At 36.5% G+C, this 23,916-nt stretch overlaps 1 protein-coding gene across 3 annotated transcripts in view; it reads right to left on the bottom strand.

Annotated features, from left to right (window-relative positions):
* Positions 1–1,093: 1,093 nt before the first annotated feature.
* Positions 1,094–23,916, bottom strand: part of GOLM2 (golgi membrane protein 2) — a 70,608-nt gene continuing 47,785 nt past the window's right edge. Inside the window, exons 7-11 of one of the 3 annotated variants that reach the window (XM_055131385.1) lie at positions 23,779–23,877; positions 22,233–22,403; positions 13,192–13,359; positions 7,346–7,514; positions 1,094–3,130 (exon numbers count right to left, since the gene is read on the bottom strand). In XM_055131385.1, coding sequence (XP_054987360.1) covers positions 7,348–7,514; positions 13,192–13,359; positions 22,233–22,403; positions 23,779–23,877 — 605 coding nt within the window. In that variant the 3' untranslated portion in view covers positions 1,094–3,130; positions 7,346–7,347. The remainder of the gene's footprint in view (positions 3,131–7,345; positions 7,515–13,191; positions 13,360–22,232; positions 22,404–23,778; positions 23,878–23,916) is intronic. The other 2 variants (XM_055131386.1, XM_055131387.1) reach the window with 2 other exon arrangements.

Below are 23,916 nucleotides of genomic sequence, written 5' to 3'. Positions count from 1 at the left end.
GGTTCCTTAAATACTTGTTTCAATTGCACTAAATTAGTTTTAATTGCAGTAACTTTTATGCAATTTCGACCATTATTGCTCCCTCCCCTACTATATTTCTGGGATAGTTGGTTGAAATTTTATTTGGAATTCAAAATAAGGAATATCTTTAGTGTTGGAAGTGGATGTAGTTCAATTCAATTGAATATTGATGACCCAGATGTGATGTCTAAGACTCAATCAATAACCTCAAGTTTGGAAATGTATTACATTGTTTGACTTATTAGAACCCCAAGGTGAGACATGTGAGGAGATAGAAGTTCCAAGATAAGCCAAAAGCCAATACGGCAAGTGGTGATTTCCCTCTTAAATAAACATTTTTTGTTCTGCTTTAATTTTATTTAAGTCACACCTGATGCTCAGGGGTTACTCCTGTCTCTACAGGAATTACTCCTGGCAGTGCTCAGGGACCAAATGGGATATGGGGATTGAACCCAAGTTGGCCATATGCAAGGCAAACACCTTAATTGCTGTACTATCACTCCGGCTCCCTTGTTTTTAGTGTCAAATATCAAACCCGGGGCCTCATACATGCAATGTACATTCTCTATTACAGGGCTATATTCCGATTATAAATTTTTTTTAAACATGATTATCCTCATATTCTAACAAATATGTTACAAATGAGAAACCCAAAAGAATACAATTTTAAGGTTTAAAAATAAATACTTTTTTTTTTTTTATTTTTGAAGTCCTAATTACAGACCCTGAAGCACCTCTGGAGAGGCCTCATCACAAATGAAGAGGAATAAAATTATCTGGTTCAAGTGTTTGCTTTTATTTTGTCTGAACTTTACCTACTTCAATGTAGGTTCCATATGAGTGGAAATCTGGTCTATCCTATAATTTGTTATATTTTTACTAGCTATAACAACAAATCTCAGTGTTAGGACCCATTCAATGTTTGTTAAATAAACTAATCCTAGTGTAAAATTTCCTATCACTCTAGTTTAGCTTAGCTTTAAATTCCAAACTGATAAAAGTCTTAGTGTTGAAATGTAACTATTGAATCACATGAGCATGATGTATTATCAGAATCAGCAAAATAGTGAAACAAGTTTAATCTTTAATTTATTAGAACCCAGTAAGGGATGATTTTAAAACCAGTTTCCATCAAATTAACACTTAATTCAGGGCAAAAATACATTTAAAAAAACCTAAATCTTAAGGCAGAAGCAAAACATTATAAAACCAACATATTTAATACAGATTGTAGAATGTCAGAATTTTAAGAGATTCACATGTTTTATAGCACTAAAATGTTAATACAGTCAGACATATTATCAATTGGTCCAAGATTTTTCAGTTTATAAAATTTCTAGAATGCTAATTGGAGAAATTTTGCTTTAAACCAAATAATTGTTTTTATGACAAAAGAACTAAGGCAAAAAAGTTCATGGTTTTCATGAAAATATTTTACAGTATTTTATAAAGTATTACTCTAGGAGTACTTTTTAGATTCATCTTCCTACACTAACACCTGAAAGGTACACAATAATTCCCTTTAACTCAATTAAAAAAAAAAAAGAATTAACATACCTATTCAGGGTAGGCCCTACTCTACTGATAGCAAAGGCTTATTTCTTTTTTATATGGTAGAAAAAACAATTTAGTAAATTACTTCACCTTTTCCTGGTCACTAAATAATTTTCAAACTGTATTCTGAGAATTTTTTGTGCCTCCAAGAGGGAACAATTGTTCTCACTTCTAAACTTCTGATTTTTACTAAACCTGAGTACAGGGACTGTGTATTTATATGCAATTAACAGCATCTCTTCTGTAAAACAGTTAACAATCCAAATTTCTCCTTACAATTAAGACTTTTTTGGGGGAGGGGCAATGGTAAGATTGAAAATGTCTTAAAGTAGAACACAAGGATTAGCTAGCTTACACATTCTACTGAATAGTGTCAAAAAGACAAATGCATTTAAAATAATTTTGTAAGTCTAGCAAATATGAAGCTTATGGGTTCTTAACTAACATATTAAGTAATTACAAAGATTCTTCATCTTTATTACAAACTTTTAAGCTATTTTAATAAAATGGCTGTAGAACTCACTGTACTTCTATTTATCTGTGCATTAATAAAAATCTGTTAAAACTCCTTATTTAGTACTTCCGAAAGTCTACTCAACACTAAAACTACCAGAGAAACTTTGAAATACTGATTGTAGATTCATTTCAAAGTTGATTTTAGCCTTTTAAAAAAAATTCGGCATTTAAATCATAAACATGTCCACCAATTTTAACTCAAGATATTAATATTTTAGCCAGTTCTCATCATAGGACTGGCATTATGTGAAAAAATCAAAAATCAAAAATATATTGTCAATCATGCATTTCACAACTTCAGGAACTTAAGGTATAACTTATAAATATTGTTTTATCTTTGCAGATTATCTCATCCTCCATTAGACCTCACCAGAAAGATTATTTTCCGAAATATACCAGCACTCATGTCAGATATAAGCAGGGAAGGAATTCTGCACACGTACAGCCCAGTGTTTGGCAACCTGGTTCTTCTGTTTCTGTGACTATTATAGGTATAACTCTTGAATATTATGAGATGGGCGGGGGATGTCAATAATTCCTGTTGGACTAATAATAATATATTAGTATATAAAATTTTTTTCAGTGGAGGAACTGTTCTCACTGTGAATATTCTATGTGCAATATATAAACTGTACACCCATATTTTCCTGTTTGTCCATCTGTGGAAAGAATTAAGATTAAAAAAAATGTAAATTATACATTAGTTTGCTTTAAATGCAAAGATTACAGTTTTGCTTACTTTTTTTTTGGCTCAACTGTATCATAACCCAAAGTCTCTTCTTTGACAATACAATATGAAAAAGTTCACATATGTACATGGGTATTCTCCATCATTAAATTTTTTTCTTAAGTCTATCTCAATGTATCTTTACAATTGATGCAACTGTTCTTTACAACAAAAGTGAAAACAACAAAGTAGAAATTACTCCATTTTACAGCACTTTAGGTTTTCTGAACTTTTCTTTTTAGACTTAAAGAACATCATTGAAACGTTTTCCATAGTCGGCAGGATCTATCTGAAGTTCTCGTTCTTCATCATCTGTAAGGAAAATTATTCTGTATCAGAATATTATTTTTAAAATCACTCAAAGAAAACAAATGATGCCTCATGTTTTTTCTTAGTGTTGAGTAGCTTCCATGTACTAGTTTATAGTTTCTGCAAATGTGTACTATATCTTAGCTCTTGACTAAAGAGCAAAAAGTCTACAAATTTGGACTTAATTTGAACAAATATTTTTATGATAGGGAAGAAGGAATGGAGGGAGGGAGGATGAAGTGCTAGAAACAGTTAGCAAAATGTTAAGAACCTATGAACACTGAACTGATCCTTTTATATAATTTATTTATAGACAGGTTAGTCCTTTAGAGGTTAGGTAGAAACCATTCTATGTATATTTTCATGTCAAAGAATTATGTAATATTGTTGCACAGTAAGCTCTCTCTCTCTTTTTTCAGTTTCTGGGCCACATCCAGTGGTGTGGGCTTATTCCTGGCAGTGCTTACGAGGTACCATCAGGTGCTGGGGATCAAACCTGGGTCAGTCACTTTCAAGGCAAGTGCCTTACCTGCTCTACTCTCTCTCCAGTTCCAGCAAAGTAATTCCCTTAAAATCACCTTCAGTATCGCTATTAAACGAACTTCAGTTTACTTAATTGGCTATTGATCACTTTACTTTTTCTATCTTCTTCTTGGTATTAGCTGCCACTTGAAGTCTGTCTGCCAATAGCAATTATTCTATTTATAATTTTGCTATAAACTGGAAACTACAAAATAATCAATGTTAAAAATATTAGAACAAGCTTGTTTTCTTTGTTTACTTTATTTGTTATGCTGGGGATCAACACATGGAAGGCAAGTTCTTGACTGTCAGGCTACTTCCTCAGTCTGTTTGACTACTCACAACAGTACTGAACGAGGTGGCTCCCAGCAGTGCACAGGAGACCAAGAGGTGACGGGGATCAAACCTAGGTCTCCAAGTACTCTCTAAGAGGCTCTTTTTTATTGCTAGTGCTTCTTGTTTCTGGATCACATCTGGATATGCTCAGAGATCATGCCTGGCAGGGTTCAGGGAACAGTAAGGTGTTGCCTGAACCCAAAACAGGTTGGCTACATGCGAGGCAAGCTCCCTACCCACTCCACAATCTTTCCAGCCTATCTTTGCCTTTAAAAATGAAAGTAATCACTGGCATCTCTCCAGAAAGTTCTTCTTAGGATTCATGCTATAGGAACTGACCTATGGCTATAGACACATCTTTTAGGGCTTTCCTAAATTAATTTAATTACTGAACTAAATGATTCACTAAATTAATTTAATTACTAAACAAATTACTAAATTAATTTAATTACCAAATAATTTACTAAATAATTACCAAATTAATTACACCATGGATGAGTAGAAAAAGTACGTAGATAATTTTTTTTTTTTTCTGGTTTTTGGGTCACACCTGGTGATGCTCAGGGGTTTCTACTGGTTCTACTGGCTCTGTGCTCAGAAAACACTCCTGGCGGTGCTGAAGGGACTTTCTGGGATGCCAGGGATCAAATTTGGGTAAGCTGTATGCAAGGCATGTGTCCTCCCTCCCTGTATCTCCAGCCCCTAATACACTTACACACAAGAATTTATAAAAATTTGTTATGAATATTTTTAAAGGAAGAAGTACTATCACTTACTTTAGGGTCTTTTTTTTAAAAAAAAGATTTTATTGAAACTTATTTTGAAAGATGTGAGGAGGGAGAGAGAGAGAAGTACATATTCTAGAGAGAACACAGGCTTCTCAAGAGTAGAAATAAGCAAAGAAACACTGAGACAAGCAAGTGAGGTATCTGTTCTGGAAGTCTATGTTCAGGGAGAACACAGACTTGAGCAAGCCTCTAGAGATTTTTAAATGAATAATAAGAACAAAGGTTTAAAACAGAAAAACTCAATTCTAATTCTGTTTAGACAATAAACATGATTTAGTTCCTAAACCTCTTTGGATCTCTAATTACCGTCTCAGTAGAATAAGGATAACAATGCTTTACCGGTAGAAAAATAAAGTAGTACCTATGTAGGTAGTACTCAAAGTCCTCTACAGAGACTGGAGCAATAGTCCAGCAGATAGGGCTTTAGCCTTGCATGTGGCCAACCCAGGTTTGATCCCTGGCACCCAATATGGTCACCTGAGATCTGTTAGGAGTAATTCCTGAGTGCAGAGCCAGGAGTAATCCTGGAGCATCGCTGGGTATGGCCCAAAAACTGAAAAAAAAAAAAATTTTTAAATCTCACACAAACCAAGGTCCTCTATAAATATGAGAATTTTTGTTGGTTTTACTGTTCACTTCAGCAAAATTTAAATATGGTGACTTCATATAGTTTTTTCAGAATTACAGGGGACTTTGGGGATGTTGCATTAAAAAATACCTTTTTTTTTTAGTTTTTTTTTACCTTTTAGTTTTAGGGTTTTTTTGCAGTGTTGGAAATTTAATATCTCACACATGCAAGGCAACTTCTAAGCTACATCTTTAGCCAGCTCAGCAATTTTCTTATAATTTATACTATAAACTGAGATCCATTTTCATTGCATCTACTCTAAACAAAATTCAAATTTCTACCAAGAACCTCTTTGCACTTATCTATTAAGTATAATGAAATTACCTAAATAAATCTGATGCAGAACGATAAATAATCAACAATTCATATTTTACTTCATTTCAAAAAGTAGTAAAATTAACAGTAAATGAATGAAAGAAAATCTGTCATCCCAAAATACACAAAGAGCCCACAGAATGGGAAAGAATATTTACCCAATACCCATTTGATAAGGGATTAATATCCAGCATATACAAGATACTTGTAGAATTGTATAAGAAAAAAACCTCCAACCCCATCAAAAAATGGGGAGAAGAAATAAATAAAAGTTTCCTCAAAAAAGAAATACAAATGGCCAAAAGGCACATGAAAAAATGCTCCACATCCCTAGTCATCAGGGAGATGCAAATCAAAACAACAATGAGATATCCTCTCACACCACAGAGACTGGCACATATTCAAAAGAACAAAAGCAACCAGTGTTGGCGTGGATGTGGGGGAAAAAGGGATGCTCCTTCACTGTTGGTGGGAATGCCAACTGGACCAGCCTTTCTGGAAAACAATATGGACAGTCCTTCAAAAACTAGAAGTTGAGCTTCCATATGGCCCCGCAATACCACTTCTGGGAATATATACCAAGGATGCAAAAGAGCATAGTAGAAATGACATCTGTACCTATATATTTATTGCAGCACTGTTCACAATAGCCAAAAATGGAAACAACCCAAATGCCCTAAAACAGATGACTGGTTAAAGAAACTTTGGTACATCTACACAATGGAATACTATGCAGCTGTTAGGAGATGAAGTCATGAAATCTGCTTATAAATAGATAAACATGGAGAGTATCATGCTAAGTGAAATGAGTCAGAAAGAGAGGGACAGACATAGAAGGACTGCACTCATTTGTGGAGTGTAGGGTAGCATCACATTAGGCTGACACCCAAAGACGGTAGATACGAGGGCCTGGAAGATTGTCCCATAGCTGGAAGACTGCTTCATGAGCGAAGGGGAGAAGGCAGATGGAATAGAGAAGGGATCACTAAAATAATGATGGCTGGAGGAACCAGTTGAGATGGGAGATGCATGCTGAAAGTAGATAATGGACCAAATATGATGACCTCTCAGTGTCTGTGTTGCAAGTTATAATGCCCAAAAGTAGAGAGAGAGTATGGGGAATATTGTCTGCCATGGAGACAGGGGGAGGGTGGGAAAGGGGGATTATACTGGGGATATTGGTGGTAGGGAATGTGCACTGGTGGAGGGATGGGTGTTTGATCATTGTGTGATTATAACCCAAACATGAAAGCTTGTAACTATCTCACGGTGATTCAATAAAATTTAAAAAATTAAAAAAAAAATCTGTCATCATCATCATGACTGTCATCCCCTTACTCATCGATTTACTCGAGTGGGCACCAGTAACATCTCCATTGTGAGACTTCTTGTTACTGTTTTTGGCATATCAAATATGCCACAGGTAGCTTGCCAGGCTCTGCCATGCGGACGGTATACTCTCGGTAGTTTGCCAGGCTCTCTGAGAGGGGTGGAGGAATCGAACCCGGGTCGGCTATGTGCAAGGCAAATGCCCTACCCACTGCGCTATTGCTCCAGCCCCATGAAAGGAAAAACAAAGTTTATAACTTATCAATTTCTAAATCCCCTTTTAAATAAAAGGAAGATCACCTTTATAGAAGTGCTACCAAGGAGCCAGAGTGATAGTACAGCCGGTAGGGTGCTTGCTTTGCACATAGCTGACCTGAGTTCTTTCCCCAGAAGGCCATATGGTCCTCCTGAGCATTGTCAAGTATGATCCTTGAGTGTAGAGCCAAGAGGAAGTCTTGAACACTGTTGGCTGTGACCCAAAAACAAAACAAAAAATAAAACAAAGTTCTGCCAACTTTTGGGACAATATGACAGTGTGATCTGGGGCCAGAGAAATCATACAGCAGTAGGCCTGTATTAATTCATGGGTCAAAATGCTAATATTGGGGCTGGAGTGATAGCACAGCAGGTAGAGCATTTGCCTTGCACGAGGCCAACCCAGGTTCGATTCCCAGCATCCCACATGGTCCCCCAAGCACCGCCAGGAGTAATTCCTGAGTGCATGAGCCAGGAGTAACCCCTGTGCATCGCCAGATGTGACCCCCCCAAAAAAAAACCCCAAAAAAACCCAAAATGCTATTATTCTCTCTGGCAGGAAACCCAGAGACAAAGTTCTAGATTTGCTTTTATTATTATTTTGTTCAATAAACAGCTATATACATTGTTTACAACATAAGATACACTGTTCTAAGGGCTGAAAAAATAAATTTTAAGTCATGTTCGTACATATAACAATTGTTAGGTAATTATATTTATTCCTCTTTAGCAAATGAGGAAATTCTGAGGTACAGTCAGGTCATTCACAGGGTCAAAGACCTCAGAAGTGATAAAGCTAAGATTCAAATTGAGGTAATATAACTCCAAATTCTAAGCACTTAAGCACCAGGTTAAGCTACCTTCCATGTACCTTCCATGTACCTATTTTAAGCATTTCATATTTTAGTAAACAATGTAGGAACTTCCGTGAGATTAAATATATGGTTAGGGGGTGCTTGCCTTGCTTGTGGCCAAGCCTGGGTTTACATCCTGATACCACATATAGTCTCTCAAGCACAGTCAAGGGTTGTTCTGAGCATAGAGCCAGGAGCAGACTTTGAACACTGCCAGTGTGCCCAAACACTTGCCCCCCAACAACAACAACAACAAATGTAGTGAATAGAATTTAAAAATACCCATCTCCTTATCATAATAAAGAATAAAATAAATATATTGTAATTTATTTTGTATATGTATATATAAGTATTTGTATATGTAAGTATTGTAATTTATTTTTCACACAACCAGGAATCAAACTTAGGGCCTCACACATACAAAGTATGTGATCTACCACTGGGTTACATTCCCAACCCCCAGAGTTAACAGTTAATTATAATAGTTAATCCTTTGACTGGGTTGCAAAGAGAAACCAGAAAGTTATTTTTCAATATTATAAAATAATTTCTGAAAAATACAAGAACTAAAAATAAATTAGGATTGTAAACATAAGAAAAATACACTTCACTAATCATGCAAGAAAACACTATGCAAACTTTACTGTGCCAAAAATCTAATTCATATAGACAGATATCGGTAAAATAAAGCAAGCCCCTATAAGCAGAGATGTGGCCAAAGCCTCCACTTCATATTTCAGAATTTCAGAGACCAAAGCCAAAGTGTCCTTAGTTGAGGCCTCAATCTCAGTGGATTGCTGGAGTCTCTTGAAACCTGACAGTTTGAGAAAAAGACTCCAAAATCCAGAGAGAGCAGAGAAGAGCCCCTACTGTTAGAACCCTGATAGTGCATCTGGAGTCTAAGCCTCAATCAGATTCTCTCTGGCTGGACAGTCTCAACAGTAGCAGTAAAGATTCTATTTTCTTTCCTGTGTTTGAGGGAAGATGTGTTTCAGGCATGTTGAAATTTGAAGTAAGTTTTTTCATAATACTGTGTTATATATAATAATTCCACTAGTCCACTGTGAATGTGACCACAGAAATTGAGAACTAAGAAGGATTATCTATTCTTGCTCAGCACTCTCACATTACAGATAAAAAAAAAAAAACTGTGGCTCAGAAATTCTGAGTGACTTGAAAAGCAAATCACAGCTAATTTCCTAATGTTGGGATTAATTTTTCCCCCACTCTATTCTACTGCATGCTTTGGTTACAAGTGCAAATTGGCTTAGGAACCATTATTTCTACATTGAAGCTATGGAGAAATACTTTCAAATTCCAATTATTTGGGGCTGGCCTGAAAGAACAGTGGGGAGGGCATTTGCCTTTCACAGGGTTGACCCAGGTTCAATCCCCGGCATCCTATATGGTTCCTGAGCCCCACCAGGAATAATTCCTGAGTGTAGAGCCAGGAGTAACCCCTGAGCATCACTGGGTGTAATCCAAAATGCCATAAATGAATAAGTAAATATTTAATATTTGGGCAAAAATAAACATTTGGAATCCAAACTGTTAATAAGCTGGAGAACAGCCATAACCATCTTCCCCACATTTTGACAGTTGGTATTACATATCTGAAGAATTACTGGGAAAAAAATGTATAAAATAATTTGGACCTCCTCTATTCCTTTTTAGTTCATCCAAACTTAGCCCTCTTTATTTTCAGGAGCTCATGTTCTCGCATCTCTCTCTTCTCTGTGAAGAGTCTCCTTACCAGCTGCCCTATCCTTCTGTGACTAACATCTAGTGAGCCTCAAATTGGGATTAAAAACCATTCAGGGGCTGGAGCAATAGTAGAGCAGGTAGGGCATTTGCCTTGCATGCAGCCGACCTGGGTTCAGTCCCCGGCATCCCATATGGTCTCCCAAGCACCACCAGGAGTAACTCCTGAGCATTACTGGGCATGACCCCAAAAAAAAGCAAAAAAAAAAAATTCAATGGTAACTCCCAGCTGAAGTAAATTTTACTTGTAAATCAGGAAACCCCCAGATATACCAAAACTTTCTTACATCACTAAGGATATTATTTTAGGTAATTGCCTTATATTACTTAAATCAAATAATTTATTTTCTTGTGAAAGAAAAGACAAGGCACTAATGAGGGTACTAGAGCTAAAATGAAAACTGACAATGAAAACTTGGGGTGTAAGAAGGAAAATGATACAGGGAAGCAAGTGAAAAGTCACTGAAAATAAAGGTACTCTACTGAAGATTTTAAAAAATAATTTAAAAAAACACTCAAACACTATCGCCAGAGCAGTAGTATAGGGAATAAGGTGCTTGCCTTGCATGTGGCTGTCCCAGGTTCAATCCCTGGCATCACATACAGTCCCAAGTCCCAACAGATTGAACCCAGAGTACAAAGGCGGGAATCAGCCATGAGCACCAGTGGTTGTGGGCCAAAAAATAACAAAACAAACAAACAAAAAACCACATACACAAGAAATTTTGGTAAAAGTCAGCAATTTAAGACAGTCAAAAATGAGATCATGGAATATGGGACAGAGCACATACTTTGCCTGCAGGAGAAGCACCACTGGGTGTAGGTCTGGGGTGGGAATGAACAGGGCATTTTTCCAGTGGCTAGGACACTTGCCTTGACAGCAGCAGACCTGGATTTGATCCCTGGGATCTCATACGATCTCCAGCATCCTAAGCACCACCAAGGGTAATTCCCAAGTGCAGAGCCAAGAGTAACCCTGAGCATGGCTGGTTGTGGCCCCCAAACAAAAAACAAATAAAAGTACCACTGGGTGTGGTACAACCTTCCAATTCCTCAAAAATACAAACATAAACAAAAATAAATTTTCTTACTGAAATTAATTGATCCAATAAAAATGTTAAAATTATCCAATAAGATGGAAGACACTCCATCTTATTACATTTACACTTAGTTTAAATGTAAACTAAGCAAGCTTTAAGAAGTTAAATACTGGCCAAAGTGAGGTGCTTGCTTTGCACATGGCTGACTGGGTTGTACCCCCAGCACCTATTAGATCCCCTGATACTCCAGGAGTAATCCCTAAGCACTACTACGTATGGTCACAAAACAAAACAAAACAAAAAACCCCACTCATAAAACAAAAAGGCCAGAGATACAGTACAGGAGTTTGGATCTTGCCTTGCTTACTGCCAACCCTGCTTCAAATTCCTGGCACAGCTTAAGGTCCCTTACCCATGGCCAGGGGTCACTCTTCATCACAGAGCCAGGACTTGCCCTCGATCATTATGGCCCACAAACCAAAACCAAACCCCCCAAAAGAAGTTGAACAAGGATTAGAGTATAGAGATAGCACAATTGGCTGAAGTGCCTGCTCTGCACACGGGAATTCTGAGTTCAATCCTTTGCACAGCCACATGGCCTTCTGAACACTGTCAGGAGCAACTCCTGAACACTGAGTTTGGAGTAGTCCCTGAGCACTGCTGGGTGTGATACAATCACCAAAAAAAAAAAAAAAACAAGTTAAGTAATTATTGTCCTAGTCACAGAAGAATAAAAACTCAAAGAGAAAAGCATACATATTTATCAGCTTACAACTTTTACTACAGGTCCGGTGTGTGCTAAATATAAGGAGATAGGGAAATATGGAATCAGAAAAGGACACAAACAAAAGAGACACCAATAAATGAAAATTTCTGTCCTCCAGAGATTAATTTTTGATATACACACATGAAAAGCCTTAGAACATTTTTTTTTATTTTTTTTGCTTTTTGGGTCACACCCAGTGATGCTCAGGGGTTACTCCTGGCTTTGCACTCAGGAATTGCTCCTGGCAGTGCTTGGGGGACCATATGGGATGCCAGGGATCGAACCCAGGTCGGCCGCGTGCAAGGCAAGCACCCTACCCGCTGTGCTATCGCTCCGGCCTCGCCTTAGAACATTTTAAATAATTATATAGTCCAAATAAATCATAGAAGCAATGAAAAATGATAAGATTTATGAAAGATAGATATTATAGAAAAGATGAATATAATCTATTTACTATATCTAAAATTATTTGGTGATTCTCATTAATGATATTATTATAAATCCTAACATTTATTATCATTCTCCTAATCTAGAATATACTATTAATACAATGCCAAGGCAGAAGTGGGAGTATCTAGTTTCCCTTTTTCTGTTACACATGTAGCATCTTTTCTTCTGAGTCGTATAAAAATAATTCTTGTATAAATCTAAATAATGGTTAATTATTCTAACAAAAGTTAAGGAAGAGATCAACAAATTACATTGAAAAGTATTTCATGCACAGGATTATAAGTTGAGTTTAACACATATTAAGTCTATAATAAGCTTTTATTGGAGAGAAGAAGCTCCACAAATACTAGTAAATTATATAAGCAGGCAGAAAACAGGCCCAAAAAAATCTGTAATAAAGCAACATACTTTGAAAGCATGCACGGGTAGGGCTGCATGCACATAGGTAGATTCTGAACTTTCATGAAGTTAAAAGCTCAGAAATAACAGGTAACAAGGAAGATATGTTGAATCTGTGTATTCCTAAATATAAAATTTAAACCTTTCAGAAGAAAAATTCTAAAACAGTCTTCCTATGCTGAGTAGTGAAATAATCATCTTCATATAGAGGAGAACATTCCCTTTGTGGTTTTCCTTATAATCAAAAGGCTGTCTCTCATTACTTGTACCAAGAATAATGAAATACCGTTAGATGAGAAATAGAGAAAGTAAATTATTTTCTGATAATATTTGTCTTGGATAAAATCTAGAGGCAGATAATTCTAAAATTACTGAAGACTCTTAGTTTCAAAATTTAAGTATATCAATTAAAAATATAACTAAAACCAAAAATTATTTGAAAAATTATTTTCAGATCTATAAATATCACTATCATAAAATGGTTTGAAAATAAAACTGAAAAACTGCACAGAACCTCTTTGTATTAAGATTATAGCTAAGTGGAAAAAAATTCTACACAAATTCAACCAAAAAACTTGGTGAGTTTCACGGTCACAGCATGGAGGCCAGGCCCACGCTCACCTTGGACGTCTTCCTCTCCACCATCACCATCTTCTTCCTCATTGTAAGCCAGCTCAGCCTGCTTGTCTGCCTCATACTCACCTACGTTACCATCATCCCCATTATAATCCGCCAGTTTAGAGCCATGTTGCGGATCAACAGGGGATTCATTCTCATCAAAGAATCGGCCTGTGAAGTAGGTAAAGGATTAATTCAAGAGTAAAGAGAGAAGAAAAGAAGGGACCTAAACTGGAGGCAGACCAGAAAGCAGACAAGTGAAACCTGGCAATTTCCAGGGTACTGGTTACAGAAAAGATAAACTTCATAGATGCAAAGCAAGAAAAAAATGAAACAAGAAGAAAGACTGAAAATCCTTAAGAACTTCTATTTTGTGTTAGCTTTAGTACTTGTCTATGGTCTGAATTTGTTTTTAAAGAAAGACTACCATTTTCAGGATTTTTTCCCCTTATAGTCAACAACTTTTCATTTTCCTCTTTTTTTTTTTTCCAGTATTTGGACTATACCCAGAGGTGCTCAGGGTTCATTCCTGGCTCTGCATTCAAGAATAACTCCTGGCAGTGCTCCAAGGACCACATAGGATGTCTGAGATTGAACATGGGTAGGCTGGAAGCAAGGCAAACTGCCCTACCAGCTGTACTATGGCTCCAGCTCCTACCAAGAACTTTTCTGGTATGTTCTTTATCCATTACTAAAAATTTTATTAGATTAATTTCTATTTAAATTTGCAGTTATTTATTTTCTGAAATGCCATTTTTCATGAATAAATTATAACTTTTGGAAATAAAAATAAGTGCTATGCAGGCTAGTTTCTTTTTTGGGTATACTGAAAAAAACTAGCATCAGGGACAGAGACAATACAAAGGTAGGGCACTTGCCTTGCACACAGCTGACCAGCATTTGGTTCCTGGCATCCTATATAGTCTCCCAAGCACTGCTAGGAGTAATTCCTGAGTATAGAGCCAGAATCAATCCCTAAGCATTGCCAGGTGGGTACCCTCCCCCAACAACAATAAAAATAAACTAATGTATCAGAGGACTATCTCAAGTTCTTCCAGTAAGAAAGAAATTCACTTTCATATAGCATGAATTTCCAAGGAGGGATAGCAGAGAAGATAAGCTATAAAAATTCTCAGCAGTATGTGTTGTGAAAAAACACCCTAAATAATTCTTGTTTGTTCTTTTCCATTTTCTAGCCCAGACATTTAAAGCCAATGGTACAAGCTGCTCAAGAAAGTTGATCTATAGGTTGCTGTTATATTGCACAATTAGAAGTCAAGAAGAGCAACGGTGTAACAATTTCTATTGTAGAATATTATTTAACACAGGAAATGGAAAATAGAAATTCTAGGCACATCTAAGATCTGACTCAAACACAAGTTAAATGGAATAAGATAATTTTTATACCAGGGTCAGAGAGATAGCACAGGGTTTGGAGCATTTGCCTTGCATACAGCCAACCCAAATTCAATTGCTAAGGTCCCTTGATAACCACCAGGAACAACCCCCAAGCACAGAGTTGAGAATAACCCCTGACAACCAACAGGTATGGCTCCCGAACATAGAAAGCAAACAAACAAACAAAAAGTAACTGAACTAAATCATTCAATAGTTGTGTCTTAAACTCACAATTGTGGATTTTGGCAGTAGAATAAAAAAAGGAGAAATTTGAATCGGTGGCCTCAAGGACAAGGTAGAGAATTATCATCCAAAATAAAGAGGAGAAAGAATTAGAAACAATGAAGACAACATAAGGGATGTATGAGACAGCATTAGGAGGAACAGCATCCGTATCACAGGGATTCCAGGAGAGGAAAGAAAGGTACTAGCAGTGCAAGAAATAATAGCCAATAACTTCCCCAATCAAGGAGGAAGACATTTACTGTGATCCAGGAATACTAAAGAATTTTAAACAAACAAAAAAATACCAGGACATACTATAATCAAAATGGCAAGACCCACAGACACACACCTAGAAGCAAAAGCAGCTTTTGCTTTTAGGAGTCTATCTCACTTATAAAGGAACCCCCAAAAGACTCACATAAGATTCGTCAAATGCAATCTACATGCAAAAAGAGAATGGTATGATTAGTCTTGGAAGAAAAGAACCTCCAACCAAGAATCCTCTATCCCAACAGACTATGGCTCAGATTTAAAGGATCTGAAAAAAAATTTTTTTCCAAGAAATACTAAATGGTCTTCAGGTTCTGCCAGGACCACACTTGACACACATAGCACCAGGGGTTGAATTCATCACACACACTTGCTACACAAGCACTTTAGTGACTGAGACATCTTACCCCCCGCCCTGTCTTTCTCTCCATCTTATTACTTTTTCCCCATCTTAATTATTTTGATTGTTTTGGAGCCATAACCAGTCAAGTGCGGGGAGCGAGATCGACATGCAGTATCAGGAGTCAAACCCAGGTCCCGCCACATGCAAAGCATATGATCTACCATTGGAGCTACACCCTCCCCACCCTCTGTCCCTTTTTCATTGAACCCAGAGTGCTTGGATTCCAATCCTAACTCAAGTATTTGCTAAGTAACCCAGGAAGTTATAAAACTTTTTCTGCCAGTCTTCTCAATAAAATGAGAATGATATCACCAACACATGGGTTTCTTGTGAGTTTAGGACAGCAACTGGCATGTGCATATGAATCGCCTCAAGGATAGCTATTAGTAGCATCATTATTTGTAGTAGTATGACTACCACAACTACTATTATTATTACTACTATTTTTGAGTTCAAGTCAACTAACTGCTAATATTTTTTTTTCCTCCTGAAGTCTTTTTTTGCAGGGAGAGAAGGGAGGGTTTATTCACACCTGATTGTGCTCAGGGCTTAATCCTGGCTCTGTGCTAAGAGGACCGTATGTGGTAACAGGGATTGAAGCCAGGTTAGCTAGATCAGCAACTTCACCACTGTACTCTCTCCTGAGAGACTGGAGAGGCTGTAGAGGCTCAAAGAGCTTCTAGATTAGTGAACATGAGGAGATCTCGGTAAAGGAATGCACATGGAGAGGACACGGAAGCTCCGCAAACAATCTCATATCTTTATCCTCTGCAACACCTTCCAATGGACTATTCCTGAATAATAAGTTTCTATAATACATAAGTAATCTGTTAACTGAATTATACTATGCCTTTGAGTTTTGTAAGCTGCTCTAACAGATAGATAAATCAAGTGCAAAAGAAAAAGAGATCTTTGTAACCTCAGATCTACAGTCAGTTGATCAGAAACAAACCCCAATCTGGATTTACAATTAGTGATTGAAGTGGGGGCATAGGGGCTGTGTTGGAGGACTGGGCTTTAGCTGGTGAGATCTGAGACTAATAACAAGAACAGGGTCAGCACTGAGTTAAACTGTATAGCTGGTATCAGAGAATTTCTTGCTGTGAAAAAAAAAACATATGAAATGGCATCAGAATAACTTTAGATTAGGAATAAAGATAAGAATCAGAATAAAAATTCTAGACATAGGTTAAAAATGGTGATATAAGGGTTTTTCTATCCGTAGAAAGTGAATGCTTAGCATGTATGAGGACTTTTGTTTGAACCCTCCTCCCACCAGCGCCCCCAGCAAAACAAAACAAACAAAAAGGTGAATGAACAATGTATCTGATAAAAACTAAATGCCACGCAAAAAATAAATGAATACATATGAATGAGAATACTGAGACAAATGTTTATCAGGCTAGAGAAAAATTAATTTGAACTACTGTAATTCAATTTACTGATTTGTAAATAAATTCAAACTAGTGATTTCTAGAGAGGTAAATAAGGAGGAAAAATAAGTGAAAATTGAGTGATAAACGTATGCCCAGATGAAAGACAGGTTATTTCCAATTTAAAAAAGTAAAAAGTTACCATACGAATCAAGATAGATATACTTTAATTGATAAAAGTAAAATTTATTGCATCAATTTCAGCTCAGTTATAAGAATATATGGTCAACACACAAAAATTAAGTTATTGAGGCCCAAGCAATAGAATAGCAGGTCGAGCATTTGTCTTGCATATGGCCAACCTGGGTTTGGTCCCTGGCACCCCATATGGTCTCCCAAGTATGACCAGGTATAGTTCTTGAGTACAGAGCCAGAAGTAACTACTGAGCATTGCTGGGTGTGGGTAACCCCCCCAAAACAAACAAAATCAAAAATCAAGTCATTAATGGCAGGGATATAACCCAGTGATAGAACTCTTGCTATCTATGTATGGAGTACCTAGGTTCAATTCCTAGCATGGGGAGTGGGGAAGGGGAGGAAACCACAAGCATTATTTTTACATACTAAAAATAAACAATCTGAAAAGTAAACAACTGGATTTACACTAACACAAAAAATAATGGTTAGGAATATATTTAACCAAGGAAACACAAAATTATATACTGGAAATTACTACAAAATTTTGCTGAAAAAAGAAGATGCCTAACATCAGAAGTCATCCCATGATGAATTCGGAGACTTAACACTGTTCATAGGACAATACTCCCAAAAGCAATCTATGGATACAATTCTTACTAAGATACCTGCTTTTCAGAAGTAACAGACAAGCAGATCTTAAAATTCACATGGAATTGTAAGACATCCCAAATAATCAAAATAAACTTACAGGCGCTAAAATTTCTGTGCATTAAAGTCTACTTAACAGAAGAACACACATCCAGAGTGAACCCTACTATTGGCAAAAAATATTTGCAAATCAAGGGTTTGAGCAATAGTACAGCAGGCAGGGCACTAGTCTTGCACATGGCCAATCCAGATCCAAACCCTAGCATCCCATATGGTCCCTGAATGTGCAAGGAATAATTCCTGAGCACAAAGCCAGAACTAACCCCTGAGCACTACAGGTGTAGCCCCCAAATAAAAAAAAATTCCAACAAATACATGAAAAGATGCTTAATGTCATCAAGAAAATGTAAACAAAAATTACAGTTACCACTTCCCAACTATTAGGATGGCAACAGTTAAAGAAGTCGAACATAAAGGCTATATTTCATTTATATAAAGGTATTCCTTTCATATAAAATATCCAGAATAAGTGAATCCATAGAGTCAGAAAGCACATTAGTTTTTTGACGGATTATAGGTACAAGGAAATAGGGAGTAAGTGCCTAACAGGTAAAGAATTTTCTTTTGAGAAACAATAATTTTGAATATAATAAATGCTACTGAATTGTATATTTTTATAAATTTATGACTTAAGTATAATTGAAAAATTTTTACCTATAGTTATGGTGAGTTGGAAATGATGGGTTTTCATATGATATTAACCTACATCTCCCTGTCCTAAAACTTAATTAGGTTTTTAAGCATTATGGGTTTACTCCTGGCTCTGTGCTCAGGGATCACTCCTGGCAGTGCTTAGGGGACAAATATGTTTCCAGGGATCAAACCAGGACTGGTAAAAGCAGCCATATGCAAGGCAAGCATCCTAAACATTGTGCTATTTCTCTGAGGTTCAATATCAGGTATCACATGTAGTTCCTTCCCCAAGCACTCCAGATATAGCTCAAAAAAACAAGACAAAATAAGTCTTCAATAAAAACTTTCTTGCAAAGAAAAAAAGTTTGATACAAACACAAAGTAATTAATCTCCAAGTTATTTGGCTAAGTGGTTAAAACTGATATATATTCATGTGGCAAGGTTCTGGGTTCAATCTGGCATTACAAAACTAAAACAAACCAAAAAAGTACAATAGACTTCATATTTAATTATAGTAAATTCCTATGTAAAAATAGACCATAGTAAACCAATGACTTGTAATAATTTTAAGGAATCGTTATATTCTTAAAAGACAAATATGAGCAGATCATAGGGAAATACACATAAACTTTATTTATTTTGGGGTTTTGGATCACATTGGATTATGCACAGGGCTTACTCCTGGCTCTGCACTCAGGAATCTCTCCTGGTGGGCTCAGAGGATTGACTGTATGGTGCTAGGGACTGAACCCAGGTTGAGAATGTTCAAGGCAAGAATCCTACCTGCTGAACTATCATTCCAGCCCTATATAGTTAAATATATTTAGTGACACTATAAAACTATTCAAGAAAAAAAAATCTCACATTAAGTAATAGGAGCTAGAAAGCTAGAAAGTAGAAATTTCAATCTGGGCATTATACCTTTAAAGGGACATTCAAGTAGAAGCAGAAGGAAATATCTTTTTTGTTTGTTTGTTTGTTTTTATGTCACACCCAGCAGTGCTTAGGATTTACTCCTGGCTCTGCACTCAGGAAGCATCCTGGTGGGGCTCAGGAACCATATAGGGTACTGGATCAAACTTGGTCTAGCTTATGCAAAGCAAGCTCCCTACCCACTGTACTATCACTCCAGCCCAGAGGGGCTGGATATAATTTTTTAAAAATATATTCAATTTGCCTTACATGCAACCAACCTGGGTTCAATCTCCAGCATCTTATATGGGCACCTGAGCATTGCCAGAAATAGTTCTTGAGTGCAGAACAAGGAATGACCCCTGAGCTTTGGCAGGTGTGACCCATCCCCAAAATTCAAGGTCATAATTAAAAAAATAGAAGTAGGGGGAATCCTTATATAATAAAAAGGAAGAGTTAATTATTATTGCTTAAGTACAATGTAATATAGCTCTATCAGCGAGTAAATATATATATGTACATATATACATACACACAAACACATGTATATAATAAATATGTATATATTATATACAATAATGGGGCTGGGAGATAGCTCAAGCGGCAGAGCACATGCTTAGCGAGTATAAGGCTTTGAGCTTGATCCCTGGAACTTCATGTTGCCCCAACTGTCCCTAGCATCACCAAGTATGGCCCAATTAAAATTAAAACTATGTAAATATGATAGGTGAAAATGTATGTAAATTAAAGACATTTTAAATAAATTAATTTTAAAACATTTTTAAATGTTAATAAAATACAGAAATTGATTTGAGATTTATATAAATTTATATTTATATATATTGAGATTTATATAATTTTTAATGGAATAAGAATAAATCTCAATAGGTTCTTTTAAAAATAAGTTAGAGAATAATAATTTTCTCAAAACTGTAGCACTGTCATCCTGTTGTTCATCGATTTGCTCGAGCGGTCACCAGTAACATCTCCATTTGAGACTTGTTACTGTTTCTGGCATATCGAAACTATTTTCCAAAATTATTACCCAAAGATCAGTATAAACAGTATAGTAATGCAGTAATAAAAATAAATGATACACAATGTAGCACAAACTATGCTTTAAAAATAATCTTAATTACTAAGTTATTTTATTTTGTTATGTCTTTACTTTAAATTTCTTTTTGTTGAGAAAAGTTTTTAGCCTAATTCCTTAATAAGATTTTGATTTTTTTTTTTTTTTTTGCTCTTTTGGGTCACACCCAGCGATGCTCAGGGGTTACTCCTGGCTTTGCACTCAGGAATTACTCCTGGCGGTGCTTGGGGGACCATATGGGATGCCGGGGATCGAACCCGGGTCAGCCGCGTGCAAGGCAAATGCCCTACCCGCTGTGCTATCGCTCCGGCCCCCTTAATAAGATTTTGAGAAATATTTTTTATTTAAAGACGCTATCATTCTTTTTTTTTTTTTTTTTGGTTTTTGGGTCACACCTGGCGATGCACAGGGGTTACTCCTGGCTCTGCACTCAGGAATTACTCCTGGCGGTGCTCAGGGGACCATATGGGATGCTGGGATTTGAACCCAGGTCGGCCGCGTGCAAGGCAAACGCCCTACCCGCTATGCTATCACTCCAGCCCCAAGACGCTATCATTCTTGTAAAGGTTTCTCATATAATATTTTGGTTCAGATACAGGAACATGTTTAAAAATACCAATGAAGGAAAGTCAAAATATATGCAAATTAATAGTCCTGTAGATGCAGAAATATGAATGGCTTTCATCACTGTCACTGTCATCCCGTTGCTCATCCATTTGTTTGAGCGGGCACCAGTAACGTCTCTCATTGAGAGACTTATTGTTACTGTTTTTGGCATATCCAATACGCACGGGTAGCTTGCCAGGCTCTGCCATGCAGGCTCCATACTCTGGGCAGCTTGCCAGGCTCTCCGAGAGGGGCGGAGGAATCGAACACGGGTTGGCCAAGTGAAAGGCGAATGCCCAACCGCTGTGCTATCGCTCCAGCCCATGGCTTTCATAAGACCAACAAAATAATATATTGAAAATACTAACAAATGTGACTACTCAGTTCTCATGGTAAAACATCCAATATACAAGTAACTGCCTAAACACTGCTACGAGCAACTGTTACTACAGAAACCATCACAAAAAGCAAGTAAAGACAAACTGGACATTGTCATTTCAGAAGATAAAGAAAGGAAATCTTGACTAGCCCTGAAGAAGCAGTCTTAATTACATATGAAAAGTTTAAGTTTTTAAGGAAGTTGACTTAAGAGACACTGTAATAGCTCAAATTCTCTCAACTACCAGAATTTTTTTTTATACTTCTTGGGATTCTAACAATTACAGAAGTTATAGATCCATATACATTGCCTATTTATCAAAATCAATATAATTGAGCAGTCATACTTCACCATACAGTACTCTGAATTTTTTCAGTTTCTTCACTTCTCTCCTAATACCCAAATGAAGCAAGCTGCAATTAGAAGTAATGGAAAAGGAAGCAGTGGCGAGTCTTCTGCTATGGTGGTCTCATGGAATATATTTTCCCCAGAATCCATTTATCAAACAATCTCATTTCCCTCTTTCCTAATCAACATTTTCATTCATTTGTCTAACAAAATATATCTTTTTTCACTTCTCCAAAGAAGTTTATAGTCATAAGAATAACACATTAAAAAAATCAACTCACCTGAACTTAATGTTGGAGAATATGAGTAACATTTTGGAGTCTCCTTTAAAATAACTTTACCCATTTACAATCTTTTCTTTTAAATTTTAAATTATACTTTCTATGTATATAACTTTACTATATGCTGTGTGCAATGTATATAATAAATATCTTAAAATTTTTAAACAAACATTTTGTGAAATCTTTTTAGTGTAATATTCATCAACTGATTCTTACTTTGCTTCAACTTATGGAAATCACCAACTCTATCCCTGGTGGCATGCTTTAGTATATCTGCTTGAATTCTCGGTTCATTTTCCAACTTTGGGCCTGGAATTAAACGCTGAAGAACATTTGAAGGGTTCTGTTTTGAGGTACCGGGGTTTCCATTGAGATTCACATGAGAATCTACAAAACAAAGACACCATAATGAAGTAATATTTTATGGAGCAATTTCACAAAACCTGCTTTAGAAAAGCTAAGATACATTGTTGTTTCATGTTGGGTAGTCATGCAGTCTTTTTCTTTATTTTAATTTTTTCTAATTAAATCTTGTGAAGTTTAATCACTCCCTGGAGTCTCCATTACTGAATATATATCTATTCATCAAAGGGATATGTTGGAGAAAGATCAAAACGAAAATGACACATGTACCTTATCCTTCCAATAGATTCCATATTGCTCTCAAAAAAATTCAAAATCTGGGGCTGGAGTGATAACACAGCGGGTAGGGCGTTTGCCTTGCACGCGGCCGACCCGGGTTTGAATCCCAGCATCCCATATGGTCCCCTGAGCACCGCCAAGGGTAATTCCTGAGTGCATGAGCCAGGAATGACCCCTGTGCATTGCCGGGTGTGACCCAAAAAGAAAAAAAAAATTCAAAATCTAGTAAGCCTTCTTGAAAATTCTAACATGAGTCATTTTTATCTATATAGTGACTCACAACTGTTAATTCTTTCTACCATGTCCCCACCTTTTTCTTTATGCAAACCTTGCTTTAGATTCTTATTACAATCAATCTAATCATAAAATTTCAATTTTAGGGAAACATTTCTATAAAACATAACAGAAACAGTAGAAAACAAAAGATACACATTCACAAGTATAGAGTATAATACAGGTGGATTTAGTAAATTACAGATGGCCTTTCTCAATAAGATAAATTTAAACACTGTTTGCTTTGTCCACACAAAGAGTTCTTCAGGATTTACTCTTGCCTCTGCATTTAGGGATCACTCCTGGCAGGACTCTCAGTGGACCATGTCGTAAGAATTGAATCCAGGTTGGCTACCTTCAAGGAAACTGCCCTATCTGCTATACTATCTCTGTGGCCCAAATTTAAACACATTTTGAAAAGGAAAATTCTTATAGACTAGTTGAGATAAAAGGGACTGTAGAGTGGTAAATAAAACTAATCACTCTGCTCTTAATTCACCAGACAAGGAGCAGTTTAAAAATTATTTCTCCCTGAGATCTCATTAGTCATTTGATAACACAGCATTGACCAAAGAATAATTGCCACTCTACTATATAAAAATATATTTTATTAATTATATAACAATGTATGACTACTGAATTGGTTTTCAAGTGGAACTTTGATAAGATACCAGGAGTCAGATAAATTACTGAGTAGGCTGGAGTGCATGCTTTGCATGCTGAAGCCTAGGTTTGATCCCTGGCACATAAAGTTCCCCAAAAACTAAAAAAGGAGTGAGGCTGGAGCACCAAGTCAGATTGATCAAAAAACAAACAACAACAAAAACAAAAAATGAAGGCTTCATACCTGGAACCAAATTTGAGGAGAGAGATTGTCCAGTTGGAAGATGGGAGATTGCTTGGTTATTTTCAAATTGAGAAACAGAAATAGGGGGTTTCTTTAAAGCTAAAAGGGAACAAATAGATCTATATTATTTTTATTGAC

This window comes from Sorex araneus, chromosome 3 (genome assembly GCF_027595985.1).
Source record: "Sorex araneus isolate mSorAra2 chromosome 3, mSorAra2.pri, whole genome shotgun sequence".
In the NCBI taxonomy this organism is placed as follows: domain Eukaryota; kingdom Metazoa; phylum Chordata; class Mammalia; order Eulipotyphla; family Soricidae; genus Sorex; species Sorex araneus.
Note: the sequence above shows the minus strand (reverse complement) of the source record. Positions and strands in the feature narration are given on the sequence as shown.